Source organism: Bos indicus, chromosome 18 (assembly GCF_029378745.1).
Source record: "Bos indicus isolate NIAB-ARS_2022 breed Sahiwal x Tharparkar chromosome 18, NIAB-ARS_B.indTharparkar_mat_pri_1.0, whole genome shotgun sequence".
In the NCBI taxonomy this organism is placed as follows: domain Eukaryota; kingdom Metazoa; phylum Chordata; class Mammalia; order Artiodactyla; family Bovidae; genus Bos; species Bos indicus.
Window position 1 is genome coordinate 66,386,613 of NC_091777.1, and position 19,231 is coordinate 66,405,843.

A 19,231-nucleotide genomic window follows, 5' to 3' on the forward strand; every position below is an offset into this window, starting at 1 on the left:
TGTGTTTCTTTGATTTTGTGTCAGTACTTAAACTGGGATGTCTGAGTTACAGGATAGATCTAAAATGATTGTACTTTTTTTTTTGGCATATTAACTAACAGTATGCTTCTTCTACATCCCTGCTAATGCTTGATATGATTTATAGCAGCCCTTTTTAAAAACTAAATAGTGCTATCTCGAGGCTTCCCCAGTGGCCTAGTGGTAAAGAATCCACCTGCAATTCAGGAGACACGAGTTTGATCCCTAGGTTGGGAGGATCCCCTGGAGGAGGAAATGGCAACCCATGCCAGTATTCTTGCCTAGAGAATCCCATGGACAATGGAGATTGGTGGGCTGCAGTCCAGTGGTCACAAAGAGTTGGACATGACTGAGTGACTGAGCATGCACATACAGAGTGCTATCTCAGTGTGACTTTAATTGCATTTTTTAATGATTTGTGGTTTTGAGCACTTTGCAAGTCTTTGCCACCTGTATATCTGTTTCTGTGCTGTTTCACTTCTTATTTGCTATTTTTTAATATGCATTATGACAGTTTCCCAATTCATTTACAAATAAGACACTGAAACAGCAAAGACATGTGGAATTTTACTCTTTCTTAAATGAGTAACATTTGCCATATGGAATCATTGTTTTTAATACAGGTAGGATATTTCCTCATTTTTCTTCAAATTTTCTGAGTTATGCACAATGTCATGACCACACCCCACACATATTTAAGGTCAGTCTGCCTTATAAACATGACCTCCATTACTTAAACCCAGGTATTCAATAATACAACAAATGTAGTCTTACTTTATAGTGTTTCCCAATCACCACTAATTTGGAATGTGGTCAGAGAAGGAGCTGAAACTTTCTTTGTGTGTATATGTGTTTGTATTTGGCTGTGCCATGTGGCCTGTGGGATCTTAGTTTCCTAACCAGGGATGGAACCCGCACCCCCTGCATGGAAGCATAGAGTCTTTTATTTTTTTGAACTTTCTATTTTGTAGTAGAGTATAGCTGATTAAGAATGTTGTGATAGTTTCATGTGAACAGTGAAGGGACTCAGCCATACAGTATACATGTATCCATGCTCCCCCAAACTCCCCTCCCATCCAGGCTGCCATATGACATTGAGCAGAGTTCCTTGTGCTATCGAGTAGGGCCTAACTGTCCTGGGAGTGTGAAGCCACTGGACTGCCAGGGAAGTCCTGTGGAGCTGAAAAATTCTACCCAAGTTCCACCAGGCTTTTGGTGGAAAACTGCACCTGTGCAGGAGGAGACTTTACAAGGCAGGCAGGCAACAGCTCAGGGCACCATGACCTGACTGAGGCTCAGAGGCCTCAAAGACATAACTTACTGACCAGAGGGTAGGCGTGTCCCTGAACACACTGGAGCATCCCTGGACACCCTCACTGGCCTGACCTTTTTAGCGTCAGGGTATCTGAGTGGTCATGCTATTCTGAGTTGCCCCGTCTGACTCACTGGTTACTTTGCAAGGGCTTCTTACACCAAACTCTCCAAAACTCTTTCTCTCTCCCTTTCTGTAACTGTTGACTATTTGCAACTGCTTTTACCTTCTGTGGATCTCACCACGTTTGGCTGCTTTTCCAGACACTTGGACTTCAGGGCCACTACTCACTCCTGGTTGGGGCAGGGTCTCAAGAACTGGGGTGGGAGTGTACAGGGCAGGGGCCTGGGGCATGCACTCTTCGCTCTATACCTTAGGAGGGACATGTATCAAGTCTGTGGGGACACCTGTGATCTCAGGTTGTATCTCAGGAGGAGGAATACGGGTACAGTGGTGATGGAGGAGCACAGTAGAGAGTGCCAGATCCAAAATGTCAGTTGGGGAGGCTGGGATGGTACAGGGGCCGCAGGAGACGCCTAGCATGTGTCTGCCCATTGTGGAGAGGCACAAAGGACCCTCTGCGCTGAATCCTTGCTTCTCCCTCTAAAATCACCAAAGGCTAGGCCCTGCCCAGAGTTCCTGGCAGATCTGCCCCTGGAGGCTTCTGAGGGAGGCAGCGCAGTTCATGGGGATCCACAGGCTCTCCAACTTAGCCAGTAGTACCCCACCATCCGTCACTCATGCATCTAGTGGTGGTTCAGTCGCCCAGTTGTGTCCAGCTCTTTGCAACTCTATGGGCTGCGGCTTGCCAGGGTTCCCTGTCCTTCCCTTGTCCTGTCAGAGAAACCCGTGTCCATAATTTTGGTGCACCCTGGTAACAGCATGCACAAGTTGGGATTCTGCCTCTGAAGTGAAAAGGCAGGATTCAGCCTCTGAGTCAAAAATCTCATTTTTGGCCTCTGGAGCCAACTAGGGACTCACTAAGTGATTGGATTATCTAGGATAAATCATATTGTATATTGGTGCTTCCCAGGTGGTGGCGCTAGTGGTAAAGAATCCACCTGCCAATGCAGGTGGTTTGAACCCTGAGACAAGAGTTCGATCCCTGGATCAGGAAGATCCCCTGGAGAAGGGCATGGCTACCCAGTCCAGTATTCTTGCCTGGAGAATGCCATGGACAGAGGAGTCTGGCGGGTTACAGTCCACGGGGTCGCAGAGCCGGACATGACTGAAGCGAATGAGCACACACATATGAGCTGGCTGTTTCATGGAGTCTGAAATAGTATCTTTTCGCCAACAAGCAAAGCCTCTCCCTCCTTTGAGGTATAAGAACCACTGTCCAGCGTTCCTCCTTCGAAGAAGGCAATGGCACCCAACTCCAGTACTTTTGCCTGGAAAATCCCATGGATGGAGGAGCCTGGTGGGCTGCAGTCCGTGGCGTCGCGCAGAGTCGCACACGACTGAGCGACTTCCCTTTCACTTTTCACTTTCATGCAATGGAGAAGGAAATGGCAACCCACTCCAGTGTTCTTGGCTGGAGAATCCCAGGGACGGGGGAGCCTGGTGGGCTGCCGTCTATGGGGTCGCACAGAGTCGGACACGACTGAAGCGCCTTAGCAGCAGCAGCAGTCCAGCGTTCCTCCCTAGTCCGTTTCGCTTACGTGTGTGCTCAGTCGCCTCCGACTCTTCGCGACTCCTTGGACTGTAGTCCGCGCCAGGCCCCTCTGTACATGGGATTTCCCAGGCAAGAATAACTGGAGTGGGTTGCCCTTTCCGTCTCCAGGGGATCTTCCCGACCCAGGGATCGAAGCCTGCACTGGTTGGCCGATTGTTTACCACTGTGCCACCTGGGAGTGGATGCCACGGTCCCTCAGGGGGTTGCAAAACCAATGCTCCAGATGAACAATAACTCCGTTCACTGCGCCTCTAGAGCGAGAAACCCAGAAGAGGGCATGCCGAGAAGCTTCCATTAAGAGGCAAAGACCAATCAGAGCGAGGGATTCCTGCGCCAGCGTCTCGCTTTGGGGAGGGACTTCCGGCGTCGTCGTTGGGGCAGTGATTTTTTCGCGCCTGTTGGGTCCTTTCCGGCTGCAGACCGTTGTGTCGGGATCTAGGTCGCCGCACCAAGAGGGTCCGAGAGGAGAGCCTGTACCCGCTGCACAGAGCCAGATCTGAGACTCGGCGACGCCGCCCGGGGTGACCCGCTCTAGGCCCAGGAGAGGCCCTGCTGTGCCCGAGTTCTCAGGCCGCTTCCGGACCCGCTCCGGCCAGAGTCCGATGGCGGCGGCGGCGCTGAGGGACCCGCCTCAGGTAAACGCTCGATCTCCGGGCCTGCACCGCCCTCACCCCACCAGACACTAAAGCTCCGAGCGCGAGGCTCCAGCTCAAGCGCCCGCAGCCGCGGGATCTAGGACGGTGGGGCGGTCGTGGGTGGGGCCCTGTGTCTGACAGTGTGATGGCTCGTGGGAGAGGGTGGCAGGCGGAGGGACCCCCAGGCGCAGAGGCTTGGAGGTCGGACTGAGGCAGGAGGATGGGGAAACCTGGGTCCGTCTTATATGTGCAGTAAACAAGAGTGTGAGGTGAAATCAGGCCTGGCCTGGCAGAGAGAGGTTGTTCCTTTATTCTGAGGGACTTGGGAACCATGGAGAGTTTTGAATGGACAAGGAACACTGTCAGGGCTTTAAAAGTTTTCAAAAACCTACTCCGAGAAGGAACGTACTGGAATGGGGTGACAGAGAAAGGCACAGGAAGTTGAGTCTTCGTCTAAGGTCTCAGGGTCTGATAAGAGGCAGCACTGAGGACTGAAGCGCAGAGGTTAGTTAGGTTGACGTCACTAGGTTCCAGTGCCAGGTGGGGATACAGGCGAGCTGATACACATTGAGCCCAGCCATGGTTGCCTTCCTTTCCCCCCAGGTCCTGAAGGTTGAAAAGGCACATATGGAACCTACCTAAAGCAGGAGAGGATGTCCCAGCCCCTCTCTGGTTCTGGGTGGCTAATACTGAAACAAAGTTCAGAGGGAAAGTAGGCAGTGCTTCAAAACAGCATTCAGGACTTCTCTGGGTGTGGGAGCCCTCAGAGTTCTGGGATAATACTAGATCATGTTTGATTTTGTTAAGCATGCTCTGGATGTCATATTCCAGGTACATAGGTGAGTCCACAGAGATGCCTGTGATGTGGGGCAGGGTGGTGGGAGAGCTGCGAGAGTGCAACTGTGGGGTCTGAAGATGTGAAGGAGTTTTGGTCAGCTGATGTGCACATCAAGAGGAAGTGCGAATTGAGGGCCCACAGGCCCTGGTGCTGGGGACTTAAGGGTAACAATGAGACCATGTTTGGCTGTGTCTTAGAGGCACAATGTGGGAGTCCTCAGGGGAATTACCTGGTGGGAGGGATGGGGCCCTATATGCCAGGCCCAGAGTTTAGGTGGAGTTTATCCCTCCTGGGCACCGCCTTTTGTGGCTGAGGGCTCAACAGTGATTAACGGGACAGTGAAGAGACATCAGGCATCACTGGCACCAGACCCTGAGTGGACGAACTATGGGGGAAGATGACTGGAATAGATGTGTGAGATGGATTGTGGGTTTTCAGAGAGAGAATGTTTATGGTTTCAGCTATCTCATTCATGACAGGGTGGTGTGACCTTTGAGGACGTTGCCCTGTCCTTTAGTTGGAAGGAATGGAAGCTCCTTGATGCGGCTCAGAGACGCCTGTACCATGATGTGATGGTGGAGAACTATGCACTTATATCCTCACTGGGTAAGACTGTCACCCTCCCCAGAGTGACCTGGGCTAGGCTCTGGATCTTGCCTCACCCTCCTTTCCTCAAGGGGTGCTCTGTTCAAACACATGCACCTTGGGCACTGTTTGTTTCCTCGGCTTTCTGGTTAGTTGTTTTGATAGGTAGGGCTGGGTTGTTTGCACTGCCCTTGTCTCGCCTTGTAGCCCCAATTATTATTTCCAAAAAGAAGGAAATAATATTACTGTTTTCCTTTACAGGGTCATTGTAAGAATTAAATGAGATACTGATATATTATTGAAATATCTATATATATATATGAAATACATATAGTATTGAAACTATTTCAATACTAATAATTGAATAAGCATAGGGATTTCTGTACTCAACCCTCATATGGATATATTTGAAGTCAGCAATCTCGCAGTGAGGCTAATGGATTGCATCTTCCTTCCCTTTCACCTGACCAGGTGGTGTATCCAGATCCATGGCGCTTCTGTGTCCCTGGTTTTGTTCCCTTTTATTATCTCACATTTCCTCATGTCTCTGTATGCCAAGAGTTGAAGGCATTGTCATGGTCATAACCTGGATCATGGGCTGTTTTTCAAGGATATCCTTTATGGTTCTGTCTGTAGTGTTTAGATCTCTTTTTTGCTTTTCTCTTATTGCGTTATAATTAACAGTACTGTATACATTTAAAGTGTACAGGGAGTTCCCTGATGGTCCTGTTATTAGGATTAGTTCTTTCATTCCTGTGACCTGGGTTCAATTCCTGTTTGGGGAACTAAGATCCCACAAACCTTGAGGTGGTGAACTCTGGGGGAGGATGACTGGAATAGATGTGAAGATGTGAACTGAATTGTGGGTTCTCAGAGAATGCTTATGGTTTCATCTATCTCATTCATGACAGATGGTGTCATGAATGAAGACAGCCAAAAAAAAAAAAAAAATGTATACAGTGTTATGATTTTATATATATACACACGTATTATGAAATGAGGACTATAATAAAGTTAATTAACATATCTGTTTCCTGATCTATTTACCTTTTTCATATGTGTGAGAACACTTAGATCTGCTCTCTTAGCACATTTGAAGTGTACAATTGAGCATTATTAACTATAGTCTCTGTGCTATATTAGATCTCCAGAGCTTATTCATCTTATAACCAACCACCATTTTCTGTAGACCTGAGCCCCCATTCTTTGTTTCTGTGCTTTCAACTCTCTTTTTCAAGATTCCATATATAAGTGATACCATACAGTATTTGGGCTTCCCTCGTGGCTCAGATGGTAAAGAATCTGTCTGCAATGCAGGAGCCCTGGGTTCGATCCCTGGGTTGGAAAGATCCCCTGGAGAAGGAAATGGCTACCCACTCCAATATTCTTGCCTGGAGAATTCCATGGACAGAGGAGTCTGGTGGGCTGTGGTCCATGGGGTCACAAAGAATCAGACATGACTGAGCGACTTTCATTCATTCAGTCATACAGTATTTGTTTTTCTCTGGCTTATTTTACTTTGTGTTAAGCCCTCCAGGTTCAGCAATGCATGCTTTCCTTTTTTGGCTGAGTGATAACTCCAGTGTGTATAAATACCAGACTATCCATTTATTCGTGTGCAGATACAGGCAAGGCACACCTCACAGATATTGCAGGTTTGGTTCCAGACCACCACAATAAAAAGTGAGTATGACCCTAAAGCAAGTGACAAAGTTTTGTTTCCCAGTGAATGTAAGTGTTACGTTCACGCTGTGCAGTAGCCTAAGTGTGCAATAGCATTATATATAAAATGACAACAAATATACTTTAGTTAAAGAGAAGTCTTCATTGCTAGAAAAATGTTAACTGTCTTCTGAGCTGTATCTTTTTGCTCATGGAGGGTCATCCCTTAATTTTGACTGATCGAGGTGCTGATTAATCAGGTTGCTGAAGGCTGGGGTGGCTATGGCAATGTTTTCACATAAGACGATGAAATTTCTCGCATGAATGGACTCTTCCTTTCATGAATGATTTCTCTGTAGTATGGAATGCTGTTTGATAGCATTTTGCACACAGTAGACATTGTTTCAAGGTTGGAATCAATCTTGTCAAACCCTATTGCTGCTTTATCAACTAAGTTTATGTAATATTCTGAATCCTTTATTATCATTCCAACATTGTTCACAGCACTTTCACCAGTATACTCCATCTCAAGAAGTCATTTTCTTTTCTCATCTGTTAAAGTTTTGTTCTGAGATTGCAGCAATTCAGTTCTCTTCTAGCTCCATTCTAATTCTAGTTCTCTTGTATTTTCCACCACATCTACAGTTACTTCCTTCACTGAAGTCTTGAACCCCTCAAAGTCACCCATGAGAGTGGTCTTCAATCAACTTTTCTCCAGATCCTGTTAGTGTTGATATGTTGATCTTTTTCCATGGTTCATAAATATTCTTAATGGCATCTAGAATGATGAATCCTTTCCAGAAGGTTTTCAATTTACTTGACCTGGATATATGAGAGGAATCAGGCCTTCCCAAGTGCTCAGTGGTAAAGATTCCAAGTGCCAACGTAGGAGACATGGGTTTGATCCCTGGATTGGGAAGATCCCCTGGAAAAGGAAATGGCAACTCACTCTAGTATTCTTGCCTGGGAAATCCCATGGAAAGAGGAGCCTGATAGGCTACAGTCCACGGGGGTCAAAAAAGAGTCAGATGTGACTTAGAGACTAAACAACAACAACAATTAGAGGAATTCTTATCTATGGTGTCTATAGCCTTATGAAATGTATTTCTTAAGGTTGGCAGTCTAGTCTACTTGATCCATGGGCTACAGAATGGATGTTGTCATACTAGGCATGGAAACAACATTAATGTACATCTCCATCAGAGCTCTTGGGCGACTGGGTACATTTTCAGTGAACAGTAATATTTTGAAAACAATCTTTTTTTCAGAGCAGTAGGTCTCAACAGTAGTCTTAAATTATTCAGTAAACCATATTATAAATCTATGCGCTGTCGTCCGGGCTTTGTTGTCCCGTTTATAGAGTATATGAAGAGTAAATCTAGCATAATGCTTAAGGGCCCAAGATTTTCAGATCAAAGAGCATTGGCTTCAACATCTAGTCACCAGCTGCATTAGCCCCTAACGAGAGAGTTTAGCTTATCCTTTGAAGCCAGGCATTGACTTCTCTCTCACTGTGAAAGTCCTAGATGACATCTTCTTCCAGCATAAGACTGTTTTATCTACATTCAAAATCTGTTGTTTAGTGTCGCAGTGTTTATTCATTAGCTTAGCTAGATCTTTTGGATAACTTTGGTACAGCTTCTACATCAGCATTTGCTGCTTCACCTTGTGCTTCTGTGTTATGCAGACAGTTTCTTTCCTTGAACCTCATGAACTAACCTGAGCTAGCATCAAACTTTTTTTTTTTTTTTCAGCTTCTCACTTCTCTCAGTCATCACAGAATTGGAGAGGGTTAGGGATTTACTCCCTTAGGCTTTGGCTTAGGGAACGTTATGCCTGGCTTGATCTTGTATTGTTGTTCAGTCACTAAGTTGTGTCTGACTCTGCGACCCAGTGGACTGTAGCACACCAGGCTCCACTGTCTCCGGGAGTTTGCTCAAACTCGTGTCCATTGAGTTGGTGATACCACCCAACTATCTCCTCCTCTGTTGCCTCCTCCTCCTCCTGCTTTCAGCCTTTCCCAACATCAGCGTCTTTTCCAATGAGCCAGCTCTTTGAATCAGATAACCAGAGTATTGGTGCTTCAACATGGGTCTCCCCATTGAATATTCAGGGTTGATTTCCTTTAGGAGTGACCATTTTCCTCTCCTTGCAGTCCATCTGACTCTCAAGAGTCTTCTGCAGCATCACAGTTCCAAAGCATCAATTCTTTGGCACGCAGCCTTCTTTATGGTCCAGTTCTCATATCCATACATGACTGCTGCAAAAAATGTAGCTTTGACGATACAGACCTTTGTTGGCAAAGTGATGTCTCTGCTTTTTAATTAATATGCTATCTACGTTTGTTATAACTTTCCATTCAGGGAATAAGTGTCTTTTAATTTCATGGCTGCAGTCACAATCTGCAGTGATTTTGGAGTCCAAGAAAATAAAATCTGTCACCACTTCCACATTTTCCCCCTTTGATTTGCCATGAAGTGATGGGACCAAATGCCATGATCTTAGTTTTTTGAATGTTGAGTTTTAACCTAACTTTTCACTTTCCGCTTTGACTCTCATCAAGAGGCTCTTTAGTTCTTCTTCACTTTCTGCCATTAGAGTTTGGGCTCACTATTCTGTTCCATTGGTCTATGTGTCTTCTTTTATGCCAGTAACATAATATGTCGATTACTGTAGCTTTGTACTACTCTGAAATCAGGAAGTATGATGCCTCTCGCTTGTCCTTCGTTGTCAAGATTGCTTTTGCTATTTGGAATTTTTTGTGGTTCCCTATGAATTTTAGGATTGTTTGTTTCTGCAGAAATGTCTTTGGAATTTTGATATGGATTGTTTTCTATCTGTAAATTGCTCTTGGTAAAATTAACAATATTAATTCTTGAAATCCTAGAACACTGGATATCTTTTCATGTATTTATGTCTTCTCCACTTTCTTTCATCATTGTCATATAATTTTCAGAATATAAATTTCTCAACTCCTAGGTTAAATTTATTCCTGAATATTTTGTTTTTGATTCTATTTAAAATAAGGTTGTTTTCTTAATTTTCTTTTCAGACAGTTTTTACATTCGTGTATATAAATGTAACTGTAACCAATTTGTATATTGGGTTTTTTTTTTTTTGGTCCTGCAACTTTACTGAATTCATTTAGTAGAGTAGAATTGTGGGGTTTCTAAATATGAGACTGTGCTACCTACAAACAGTTTTGCTTCTTCTATTCTTGCTGTTAAAGTGCTGGACTCAATATGCCAGCAAATTTGGAAAGCTCAGCAATGGCCCCAGGACTGGCAAAAGTCAGTTTTTATTCCTGTCCTAAAGAAGGACAATGCCAGAGAATGTTCAAACTACTGTACAACTGTGCTTATTTCACACACTAGCAAGGTAATGGTCAAAATCCTTCAAGCTAGGCTTCAACAGTATGTGAACTGAGAACTTATAGATGTACAAGTTGGATTTACAAAAGCCAGAGGAACCAGAGGTCAACTTGCCAACATTCATTGGATCGTAGAGAAAGTAAGGGAATTCCAGAAAAACATCTACTTCTGATTCATTGACTATGCTAAAGCCTTTGACTATGTGAATCACAACAAAGTCTAGGAAATTCTTAAAGAGATGGGAGTACCAGACCACCTTACCTTTCTCCTGAGAAACCTGTATTCAGGTCAAAAAGCAACAATTAGAACCAGACATGCAACAATAGACTGGGTTCAAAATTGGGAAAGGAGTATGATGAGGCTGTATACTGTCACTCTCTTTATTTGACATATATGCAGAGTATCTCATGCAAAATTCCAGACTGGATGAATCACTGGCTGGAATCAGGATTGCCAGCAGAAATATCAGCAACATCAGATATGCAGATAATACCACCCTAAGGGCAGAAAGTGAAGAGGAACCTCTTGATGAAGTTGAAAGAGGACAATGAAAAAGCTGACTTAAAACTCGAATAGAAAGCTAAGATCATGGCATCTGGTCCTATCACTTCATGGCAAATAGATGGGAAAACAATGGAAACAGTGACAGACTTTGTTTTCTTGGGCTCCAAAATCACTGCAAATGGTGACTGCGGCCATGAAATTTAAAGACCCTTGCTTCCTGGAAGAACAGCTTTATTACAAACCTAGACAGCATATTAGAAAGTAGAAACATCACTTTGCCGACAAAGGTCCGTACAGTCTAAGCTATGGTTTTTCCAGTAGTCATGTATAGATGTGAGAGTTGGACCCTAAAGAAGGCTGAGCACCGAAGAATTGATGCTTTCAAATTGTGGTGCTGGAGAAGACTCTTGAGAGTCAGTTGGACTGCAAGGAAATCAAACTAGTTAGTCCTAAAAGAAATCAACCCTGAATGTTCATTGGAAAGACTGATGCTGAAGCTGAAGCTCTGGTACTTAGGCTACCTGGTGCAAAGAACCAACCCATTGGCAAAGACCCTGATACTGGGGAGGATTGAGGGCAAGAGGAGAACGGCGCAACAGAAGATGAGCTGGTTGGATGTCATCACCAACTTTTTGGACATGAGTTTGAGCAAATTCGGGGAGATAGTGAAGGATGGGGAAGCCTGGTGTGTTGAAGTCCCAGAGGTGGCCCAGAGTTGGATGGGACTTAACAACTGGACAATGACATCAATTCTGGTTTGAATGCCTTTTCTTTCTTTTTCTTCCCTACTTACTCTGGCTAGGGCTTCCTGTACTGTGTTGAATAAAAACAGAAGTGATGGGCATCCTCGTCTTGTTCCTGATGTTAGAGGAAAACCTTTTTAGCTTTTGAGTGTTGAATATAATGTTGTTGTTGTTTAGTCATTGATTTGTGTTTCACTCTTTTCTGACCCCATGGACTGTAGCCCACCAGGCTCCTCTGTCCTTGAGATTTCCCAGGCAAAAATACTGGGGTAGGTTGCCATTTCCTTCTTCAGGGACTCTTCCTGATTCAGGCATCAAAACTGTTCCCTGCTTGGCAGGCAGATTCTTTACCACTGGGCCACCTGAGAAGCCCTGAATGTGATGTTAGCTGCAGGCATATCAGATGTGTTGAGGTACATTCCTTCTATATCTAACTTGTTGAGAGTTTTTATCTTGAAAAGATATTTAACTTTATCAAATGCTTTTTCAGCATGTATAGATATGATTATGGTTTTTATCTTCCATTCTGATAATGTGTTTGTCACATTTTTTTATGTTGTACATGATGTTTAACCATCTTAGCATCCCCAGGATAAATCCTCCTTGATTGTGATGTATGATCTTTTTAATGTGCTGTTGGATTTGATTTGCAAGTATTTTGTTGAAGAGTTTTGTATCTATGTTTATCAGGGATATTGTCCTATAATTTTCTTCTCTTGTATTATGCTTAAGTAGCTTTGATATCAGAGTAATGCTGTTCTCATAAAATGAACTTGGAAGTGTTCCTGCTTCAAGTTTCTGGAAGACTTTGAGAAGGATTAATATTAAGTCTTTAAATATTAAGTGGATTTCTCAGTGATTCTGTCTAGTCCTGAACTTTGCTTTGTTGGGAGATTTTTTTTATTAGTGATTACGTCTCCTTATCAGTTACAGATCTGTTCAGATTTTCTATTTCTTCATGATTTATTTTTGGTTGGTTTTATGTTTATAGGAATGTTATTCATTTCTTTAGGTTATCTAATTTGTTGGTGAAAAAATGTTCATTGTAATTTCTTCTGATTGATTGTATTCCTGTAGTATCAGTTGTGATATCTCCTCTTCTGTTTCTGACTTTGAGTCTTCGCTCTTCATAATCTAACTAAAGGCCTGTCAATCTAACTAAAGGCCTTATGTCTTCTAAGAAACTGACTCGTGGGAATTCCCTGGTGTCCAGTGGTTAGGACTCTGTACTTTCATTCCAGGAGACCCAGGTTTGATCCTTGGTCAGGGAACTAAGATTCTTCAAGCCGCATGGTGTGGCCCAAACAAACAAACAAAAAAAAACCCTGTTAGTTTCATTGATGTTTCCTATCATATTCCTAGTCTCCACTTCATTTTTTTGCTCTGATCTTTGTTATTTGCTTATTTCTGATAATTTTAATCGTAGTTCTTTTTCTCATGTCTTGAGGTATAAGCATACGTTGTTTATTTGAGATCGTTCTTTTATTCTTAATGTAGGCATGTATTGCTCTACACAATCCTCTTACAATTGCTTTTGCTGCATCCCACAAATTTTGGTGTGTTATGTTTTCATTTTCAGTTGTCTATATATTTTTTTTTTTTTTAACTTCTTTTTAACCCATAGGTCATTCAGGACCGTGTCACTTAAATTCCAATATTTGTTAATTTTCCAGGTTTCTTCTTATTAATGGTTTCTAGTTTCATACCATTGTAGTTTTAAAAGATACTTGATACGATTTTTATCTTTGTGAATTTTTTAGTATTTGATTTTTGACCCAACATGTCATGTCTCCTAGAGAGTGATACATGCACTCGAGAAGAATGTGTATTCTGCTATAATTGGAGAGCGTCTTTTGTACATGTCTATTAGGTCTGTTTGGTCTTAGGTGCAGTTCAAGTCCAATGTTTTCTTACCCAGAGTGGGATATTGAACCCTTAATATTATTGCAGCTATCTATTTCTACCTTCAGATTTGTTAATATTGGCTTTATATATTTAGGTGCTCCAATATCACATATGTATTTGTAATTTTTATCCTCTTGATGAATTGATTGCTTTATCGTTACGTAATGACCTCCTCTGTCTCTTGTGACAATTATTTACTTAAAGAGTATCTCATCTGACATAGTATGATTACCCTGCTTGTTTTATGTAATCCCTGCTTTTGAAAAATAGGTATTTTTCTATTTATTTTTGATGTGGTGGATCTGTCTTGCTGCGTGGTCTTTTTCTCTAGTTGTGGTGAGTGGGGACTGTTCTCATTGCAGTGCAAAGGCTTCTCATTGTAGAGTATGAGCTCTAGGTGCATGGGCTTCAGCGGTTGTGGCTCATGGGTTCACCAGTTGCAGCTCCTGGACTCTAGAGCACAGGCTTAGTAGCTGTGGCACACATGGGCTTAGTTCCTCTGCAGCATGTGGGATCTTCCTAGACCAGGGATCAAACCTGTGTCTCCTGTATTGGCAGGTGGACTCTTTACTAGTGAGCCACCAAGGATGCCCCATACGGGGTCTTAATTGTGGCTCATGGGGTCTTCATTGTTACATGCAAGGTCTTTTTTTGTTTCATTTGCATGTTTGTGCAAAGAGTTGCGCCTTCCAATAAAGTGAATGTGTACCTCATCAGCATTTCTTTCCATTCAGGCTTCTGGAGTGGAGAGGAGAAAGTTGAGACTTCCTTTGAACAGAGTGTTTCTGTGGCAGTGTCACAGGCCAGGACTTCCAAGGAACCTTCCTCTTCTCAGAAGACTCACCCCTGTGAAGTGTGTGGTCCAGTCTTGAGAGGTATTTTCCATTTGGCTGAGCAGCAGGGAACACAACACAGCAAGAAATTACTAAAGTGTAGGGCATGTGCAAAAGGATTTTCTTTCAGTACAGACCTTCGGCAGCACCAGGAGCCACACAAGCAAGAAAAACCACCCATAATCAGCGTGGACAGATCTTCATTTGTGAAGAGCTCCAATTTCCATGTGTCAGGAGAGCCTCTAACCAGCAAGCAAGTTGAGGATGACTTCAGAAGCACCTCAGAACATCTGAAGCAACAGGCCAGTCACACTGGGGAGAAGCCAAATACAGTCACCCACTGCATGGAAAATTTACAAAGCAAAAAAAGTCATTGTACCAGGGGAGAATGCAAGAAAGCCATCAGTCCCAAACACACACTTGTTCAGGACCACAGTGCCTGCCCTGAAAGACAACGTTTTGTGTGCAGTAAATGTGGGAAAAAATTCAAGTATAAATCCTCATTTATTGTGCACCAGAAAGCCCACACTGGTGATAGGCTTTATGAGTGTGGTGACTGTGGAAAATCTTTCAGAGGAAGCTCAGCCCTCATTCAACATCGAAGAATTCATACTGGGGCAAGGCAGTACAAGTGCAGCAAATGTGGGAAATCCTTTAGCCAAGAATTCGTCCTCATTTATCCTCAGAGGAGTAACACTGGAGAAAATTGCCATGTGTGCTATCATTGTGCACAGTCTTCTGGCCATAGCTCCATCTTTATTCAACAACGGACAGTTCACACTGGAGAAATCAGTTATGAATGCACTGAGTGTAGGAAGTCCTTTAAACGAAAATCAGATGTAATTGAACACTGGAGGGTTCATACAGGAGAAAGGCCTTATGAGTGCAATGAATGTGGGAAATCTTTTACTTCTAACTCTGCCCTCCATTATCATCAGAGAGTTCACACTGGAGAAAAGACTCATAAATGTGGGGAATGTGGGAAGTCTTTTACCTCTAGCTCTGGCCTGCGTTATCATCAGAGAATTCACACAGGAGAAAGGCCATATGAGTGTACTGATTGTGGGAAGTCTTTTACCCAAATAAACCATCTCATTATACACCGAAGAATTCACACAGGAGAAAGGCCTTATGAGTGCAGTGAATGTGGGAAATCCTTTAGCCATAAATCTTACCTGTCTCAACACCAGAGAGTTCACACTGGAGAAAGGCCTTTTGAATGTAATGAATGTGGAAAATCTTTTACCTCTGGTTCTGCCCTCTGTTATCATCAGAGAGTTCACACAGGAGAAAAACCTTATGAGTGCACTGACTGTGGGAAATCCTTTACCAATGGACCAATACTCATCCGACACCGTCGAGTTCACACAGGAGAAAGGCCTTATGAATGCAATGAGTGTGGGAAATCCTTTACCCAAAGAAATCATCTCAACATACACCAGAGAGTTCACACAGGAGAGAGGCCTTATGAGTGCAGCGAATGTGGGAAATGTTTTACCTCTGGCTCTGCCCTTCGTTATCATCAGAAAATTCACATTGGAGAAAGGCCTTATGAGTGCAGCGAATGTGAGAAGTCTTTTACCTCTAACTCTGCCCTCCGTTGTCATCAGAGAGTTCACACAGGAGAAAGGCCTTTTGACTGCAGTGAATGTGGGAAATCTTTTAGGGATAGTTCCCAGTTGAATCAACACCAGAGGGTTCACACTGGAGAAAAGCCTTATGAATGTACGGATTGTGGGAGATCCTTTAGCCAGAATTCATACCTCTCTAAACACCGGAGAGTTCACACTGGAGAAAGGCCTTATGAGTGCAGTGAATGTGAGAAGTCTTTTACTTCTGTTTCTGCCCTTGGCTATCATCAGAGAGTTCACACTGGAGAACGGCCTTATAAGTGCAGTGACTGTGGGAAATCTTTTACCAATAGCTCGATACTCGTTCGACATCGGAGAGTTCACACAGGAGAAAGGCCTCATGAATGCAGTGACTGTGGGAAATCCTTTACCCAAAGAATTCACCTCATTATTCACCGGCGAGTTCACACAGGAGAAAGGCCTTATGAATGCAGTGAATGTGGGAAATCTTTCACCTCTCGTTCCACCCTTCATTATCATCAGAGAGTTCACACGGGAGAAAAGCCGTATGACTGCCTCAAATGTGGGAAGTCTTTTAGCCGAAAATCTAACCTCTCTCAGCATCAGAGAATTCACACTGGAAAAAGGCCTTAGATGTATAAGAAATATATAGTTTCATTGTTCAGTGTAATGACACTGGACCAAACTGTGAGACACTAATTGCCTCATAAATCCAAACACCAAGAGTAAAGAGAATCTTCATCATAATTTCACTTATGTGGGAAGCACATGTAACTGTGTTGCACACTAATCTGCTCTTGATAGATTTACATCACTTCCAGTGTCTGTCGCCATATCCATTTCACCTCTAACCTGGCAGGTCTCCACGGTATGCATCAGTCACTACCCCAACACACTTAGGGAAGTGTACTCTGTTCTCTCATTTGTTGGAGGAAATTAGGATTAGCCTAAATAAACCCTTGGGATGTCTTCATTCCCTTTCTGAGCACCTTTTGCATGGCCCTGATGCAATATTGGCCCAGAGAACATCAAGAGTTCATCTGGCAGCTTGCAGAGAAGGACCTCCATTTTCAGGGACATGTTGTTCTGAAGATACTAGTGATGAATTTTTCTAGCTTCCGAGTCACCAATTAAGAATTGCCAGCCACTGCTGGCAGATCTGCCTGACCATTGCTGTGGTTTCTACAATAACAAATACTTGACTGTTTAAGTCCTCCTTAATCTTGGACATTCCATTTACCATGTCATCTGCTTTATAAACAGAATTGGGCTATACAAGCATGAAGATGTGTGCAGCTTTCATGGGTGTATCAAATTTTCTGTGCTTCAGAGTAGATAATACAGAGGCAGAAATTGGCTTACTATTTTTTGCCAAATTTGCATTTCTGCCCATAGCCTCCTGTGAAAGGCTGCAGGACTTTCTTGTCCTCATTTCAGGCCTGGATGCTATGATGAGTTTTAGGAGACTTAGATCCCACTGAGGAGGGGTCAGCTGTGACAACATAACTGCTTCTGGGAGCAGCATAAATATTTTCCTTTTCCACAAGGGATGTCATTAGGGCTGAGGGGAATTTCTTCCCCAGGTCCTACCAAGAGTGAGGCAGGCAAAAAAGAATAAATATAGAAAAAAGGAGAGTCTCATCCACAAATGTATTTGTGACCCAGGCCACATTCCTATTGACTCAGGTGGAAAGTCATTCATTGCACAATCTATTTGCTGTCTTGAGGTAAAACTGATCCACAAAGGGCCTGAGAAAGTGGAATGAATATAGAATTGCCAAACCTACTTTCCAGAAAGTTGGACATAGAGGTTTGTTTTTTGTTGTTGTTGATTTTAATCGTGAGCCATTTCAAAAGCTATTTGATGAGTTCTGACATATGTATGGAAGTAAAACCATCATCATAGTCATGGTAATGACTATGTTACTGTATATTTACCTCACGACCTTTTATACTCTCTTTCCTTGCCCTTCACAACCCTCCATGTAACCATTGATTTATGTTCCATTGTAATAGATAACTTTTGCATTTTTTAGAATTCATATGATGGGAAGTTACTCTTTCTCCTGCTTTTATTTAAGTTGCCTAAATACTTGAAGAGTCATCAATAATTATGAGCAGCTCATACTTTTTTTCTAAGAAATATTCTTGTTTTTCAATATACCACTATTATCCATTCTTTTGTTTATGAACATTTGAAGTTTTTCTAATTTTTGACTATTGAAAAAGAAAGCTGGTAAAACATTTGTGTATAATTCTTTATGTGGGTATATGTTTCATTTGTCTTTACTTCAATAACTCAGAGTGCAAAGTGTGAATCATAAGATAGGTGGGTGTTAAATTATCAAATTTTGATCTGAACTAATTATACCTGTTCTTCCATTTTTGGTCACATTGTGTGGCTGTGGGATCGTAATTTCCCAGTCAGGGATTGAACCTGGTCCCTGAGCAGTGAACACCTGGAGTCCTAACCACTGGACTGCCTGGGAATTTTTGTGTTTTTCATTCTTAGCAGCAGTGTTTGAAAGGTCCATTTCCTCTTTTATCCTAGTGAATACTTCATTTGGTCAGTCTTTTTTTTTTTCCTCTTAAGGAAGCTGTCACTTTAATATATTGTACATATATATATCTTTCTCCATAAATGGGGTAGAGGATAAACTTCCAGGATATTAGTGATTTTATTAGGAATATGTTTATCTTAATTTTTTTAATTTTTATTTTTCTTCTGATCAGTTATTCTTAATTTTAACCCTTCTGATAAGTTCGTCATACTATCTCACTGTTGTTTTGTTTGCATTTCGCTAAGGATTCATGATCATGTTTCAGATATGTATTTGCTATCTCTGTATCTTTAGTGGAATGTTCATATTTGCCGCCTAGTCTATGAGTTTTGGCTATTTTCTTCCTTTCACAAAAGAACAGTGAAACAGCCAAGTCATACTGGAATTTCACTCATTTTGTGACTTTTTAATTTATGGAGTATTTTAATAATGGAATAATGTGTTCTAATTTTTTCACTTTTTTTATGCTGTGTGCACTGTAACGGACACGTATATCATTCACTTTTAATCTGTGTTACTAATGTACTCTCCATCACTTTCTAAAGTCCAAGCATTTAATAAAACCGCAAACCCTTGCTTAATAGTGTTTGACCAGTTTCCTGATCTATCATCATGGGGTTTGGGTTGGAGCAGAACTCTAGAGGAAGGGGAACAAGATGGCATCAGAATGAAGAATCTCAGAGCCCAGCTGGGCTGGAAAGAGGGCAGTAATCAGACTCCCCAAGCCCTGGCTCAGGCAGCCTGGGTTTGAATCCTGATCACAAAACATCATTATGACTCACAGGCAAATGATTCCCCACCTCTGGGCCTCAGTTTCCCCTTGTAAGACAGGTGTAAGATGTGGCTCTACCCATGAACCGTGGGAGGTTGAGCTGGAGCACCCATCTGCTGCCCCGTGACTGTACCCACAATCTCACTGGACCTCCCCACTAGCCTGGCCAGGTACCCCTCATTTCCCCTAAAGTCCCTGAGCCCCACTGGCACCGAGTGCATTTGA

The 19,231-nt window shown here is 42.8% G+C and overlaps 1 protein-coding gene across 2 annotated transcripts; it reads left to right on the forward strand.

Annotated features, from left to right (window-relative positions):
* The first annotated feature begins 155 nt into the window (after positions 1 to 155).
* Positions 156 to 18,815, forward strand: LOC109571613 (zinc finger protein 256-like). Of its 2 annotated transcripts, XM_019978133.2 has the most exons (3): positions 156 to 3,640; positions 4,958 to 5,084; positions 13,983 to 18,815. In XM_019978133.2, the coding sequence occupies exons 1-3, from the start codon at positions 3,608 to 3,610 to the stop codon at positions 16,304 to 16,306; spliced, it is 2,484 nt and encodes an 827-aa protein (XP_019833692.2). In that variant the 5' UTR covers positions 156 to 3,607; the 3' UTR covers positions 16,307 to 18,815. The 2 variants fall into 2 exon arrangements, with proteins under 2 accessions (XP_019833692.2, XP_070628501.1); XM_070772400.1 differs by lacking the exons at positions 156 to 3,640; positions 4,958 to 5,084 and adding an exon at positions 6,634 to 7,448.
* The last annotated feature ends 416 nt before the right edge of the window (positions 18,816 to 19,231 follow it).

Excerpts from the sequence above, each read along its gene's own strand:
- LOC109571613 (XM_019978133.2), top strand. The coding sequence starts at position 3,608 with ATGGCGGCGGCGGCGCTGAGGGACCCGCCTCAG. Across the intron at positions 3,641-4,957 it reads CGCTGAGGGACCCGCCTCAG|GGTGGTGTGACCTTTGAGGA; the intron begins GTAAACGCTCGA and ends CATTCATGACAG. Across the intron at positions 5,085-13,982 it reads TGCACTTATATCCTCACTGG|GCTTCTGGAGTGGAGAGGAG; the intron begins GTAAGACTGTCA and ends CTTTCCATTCAG.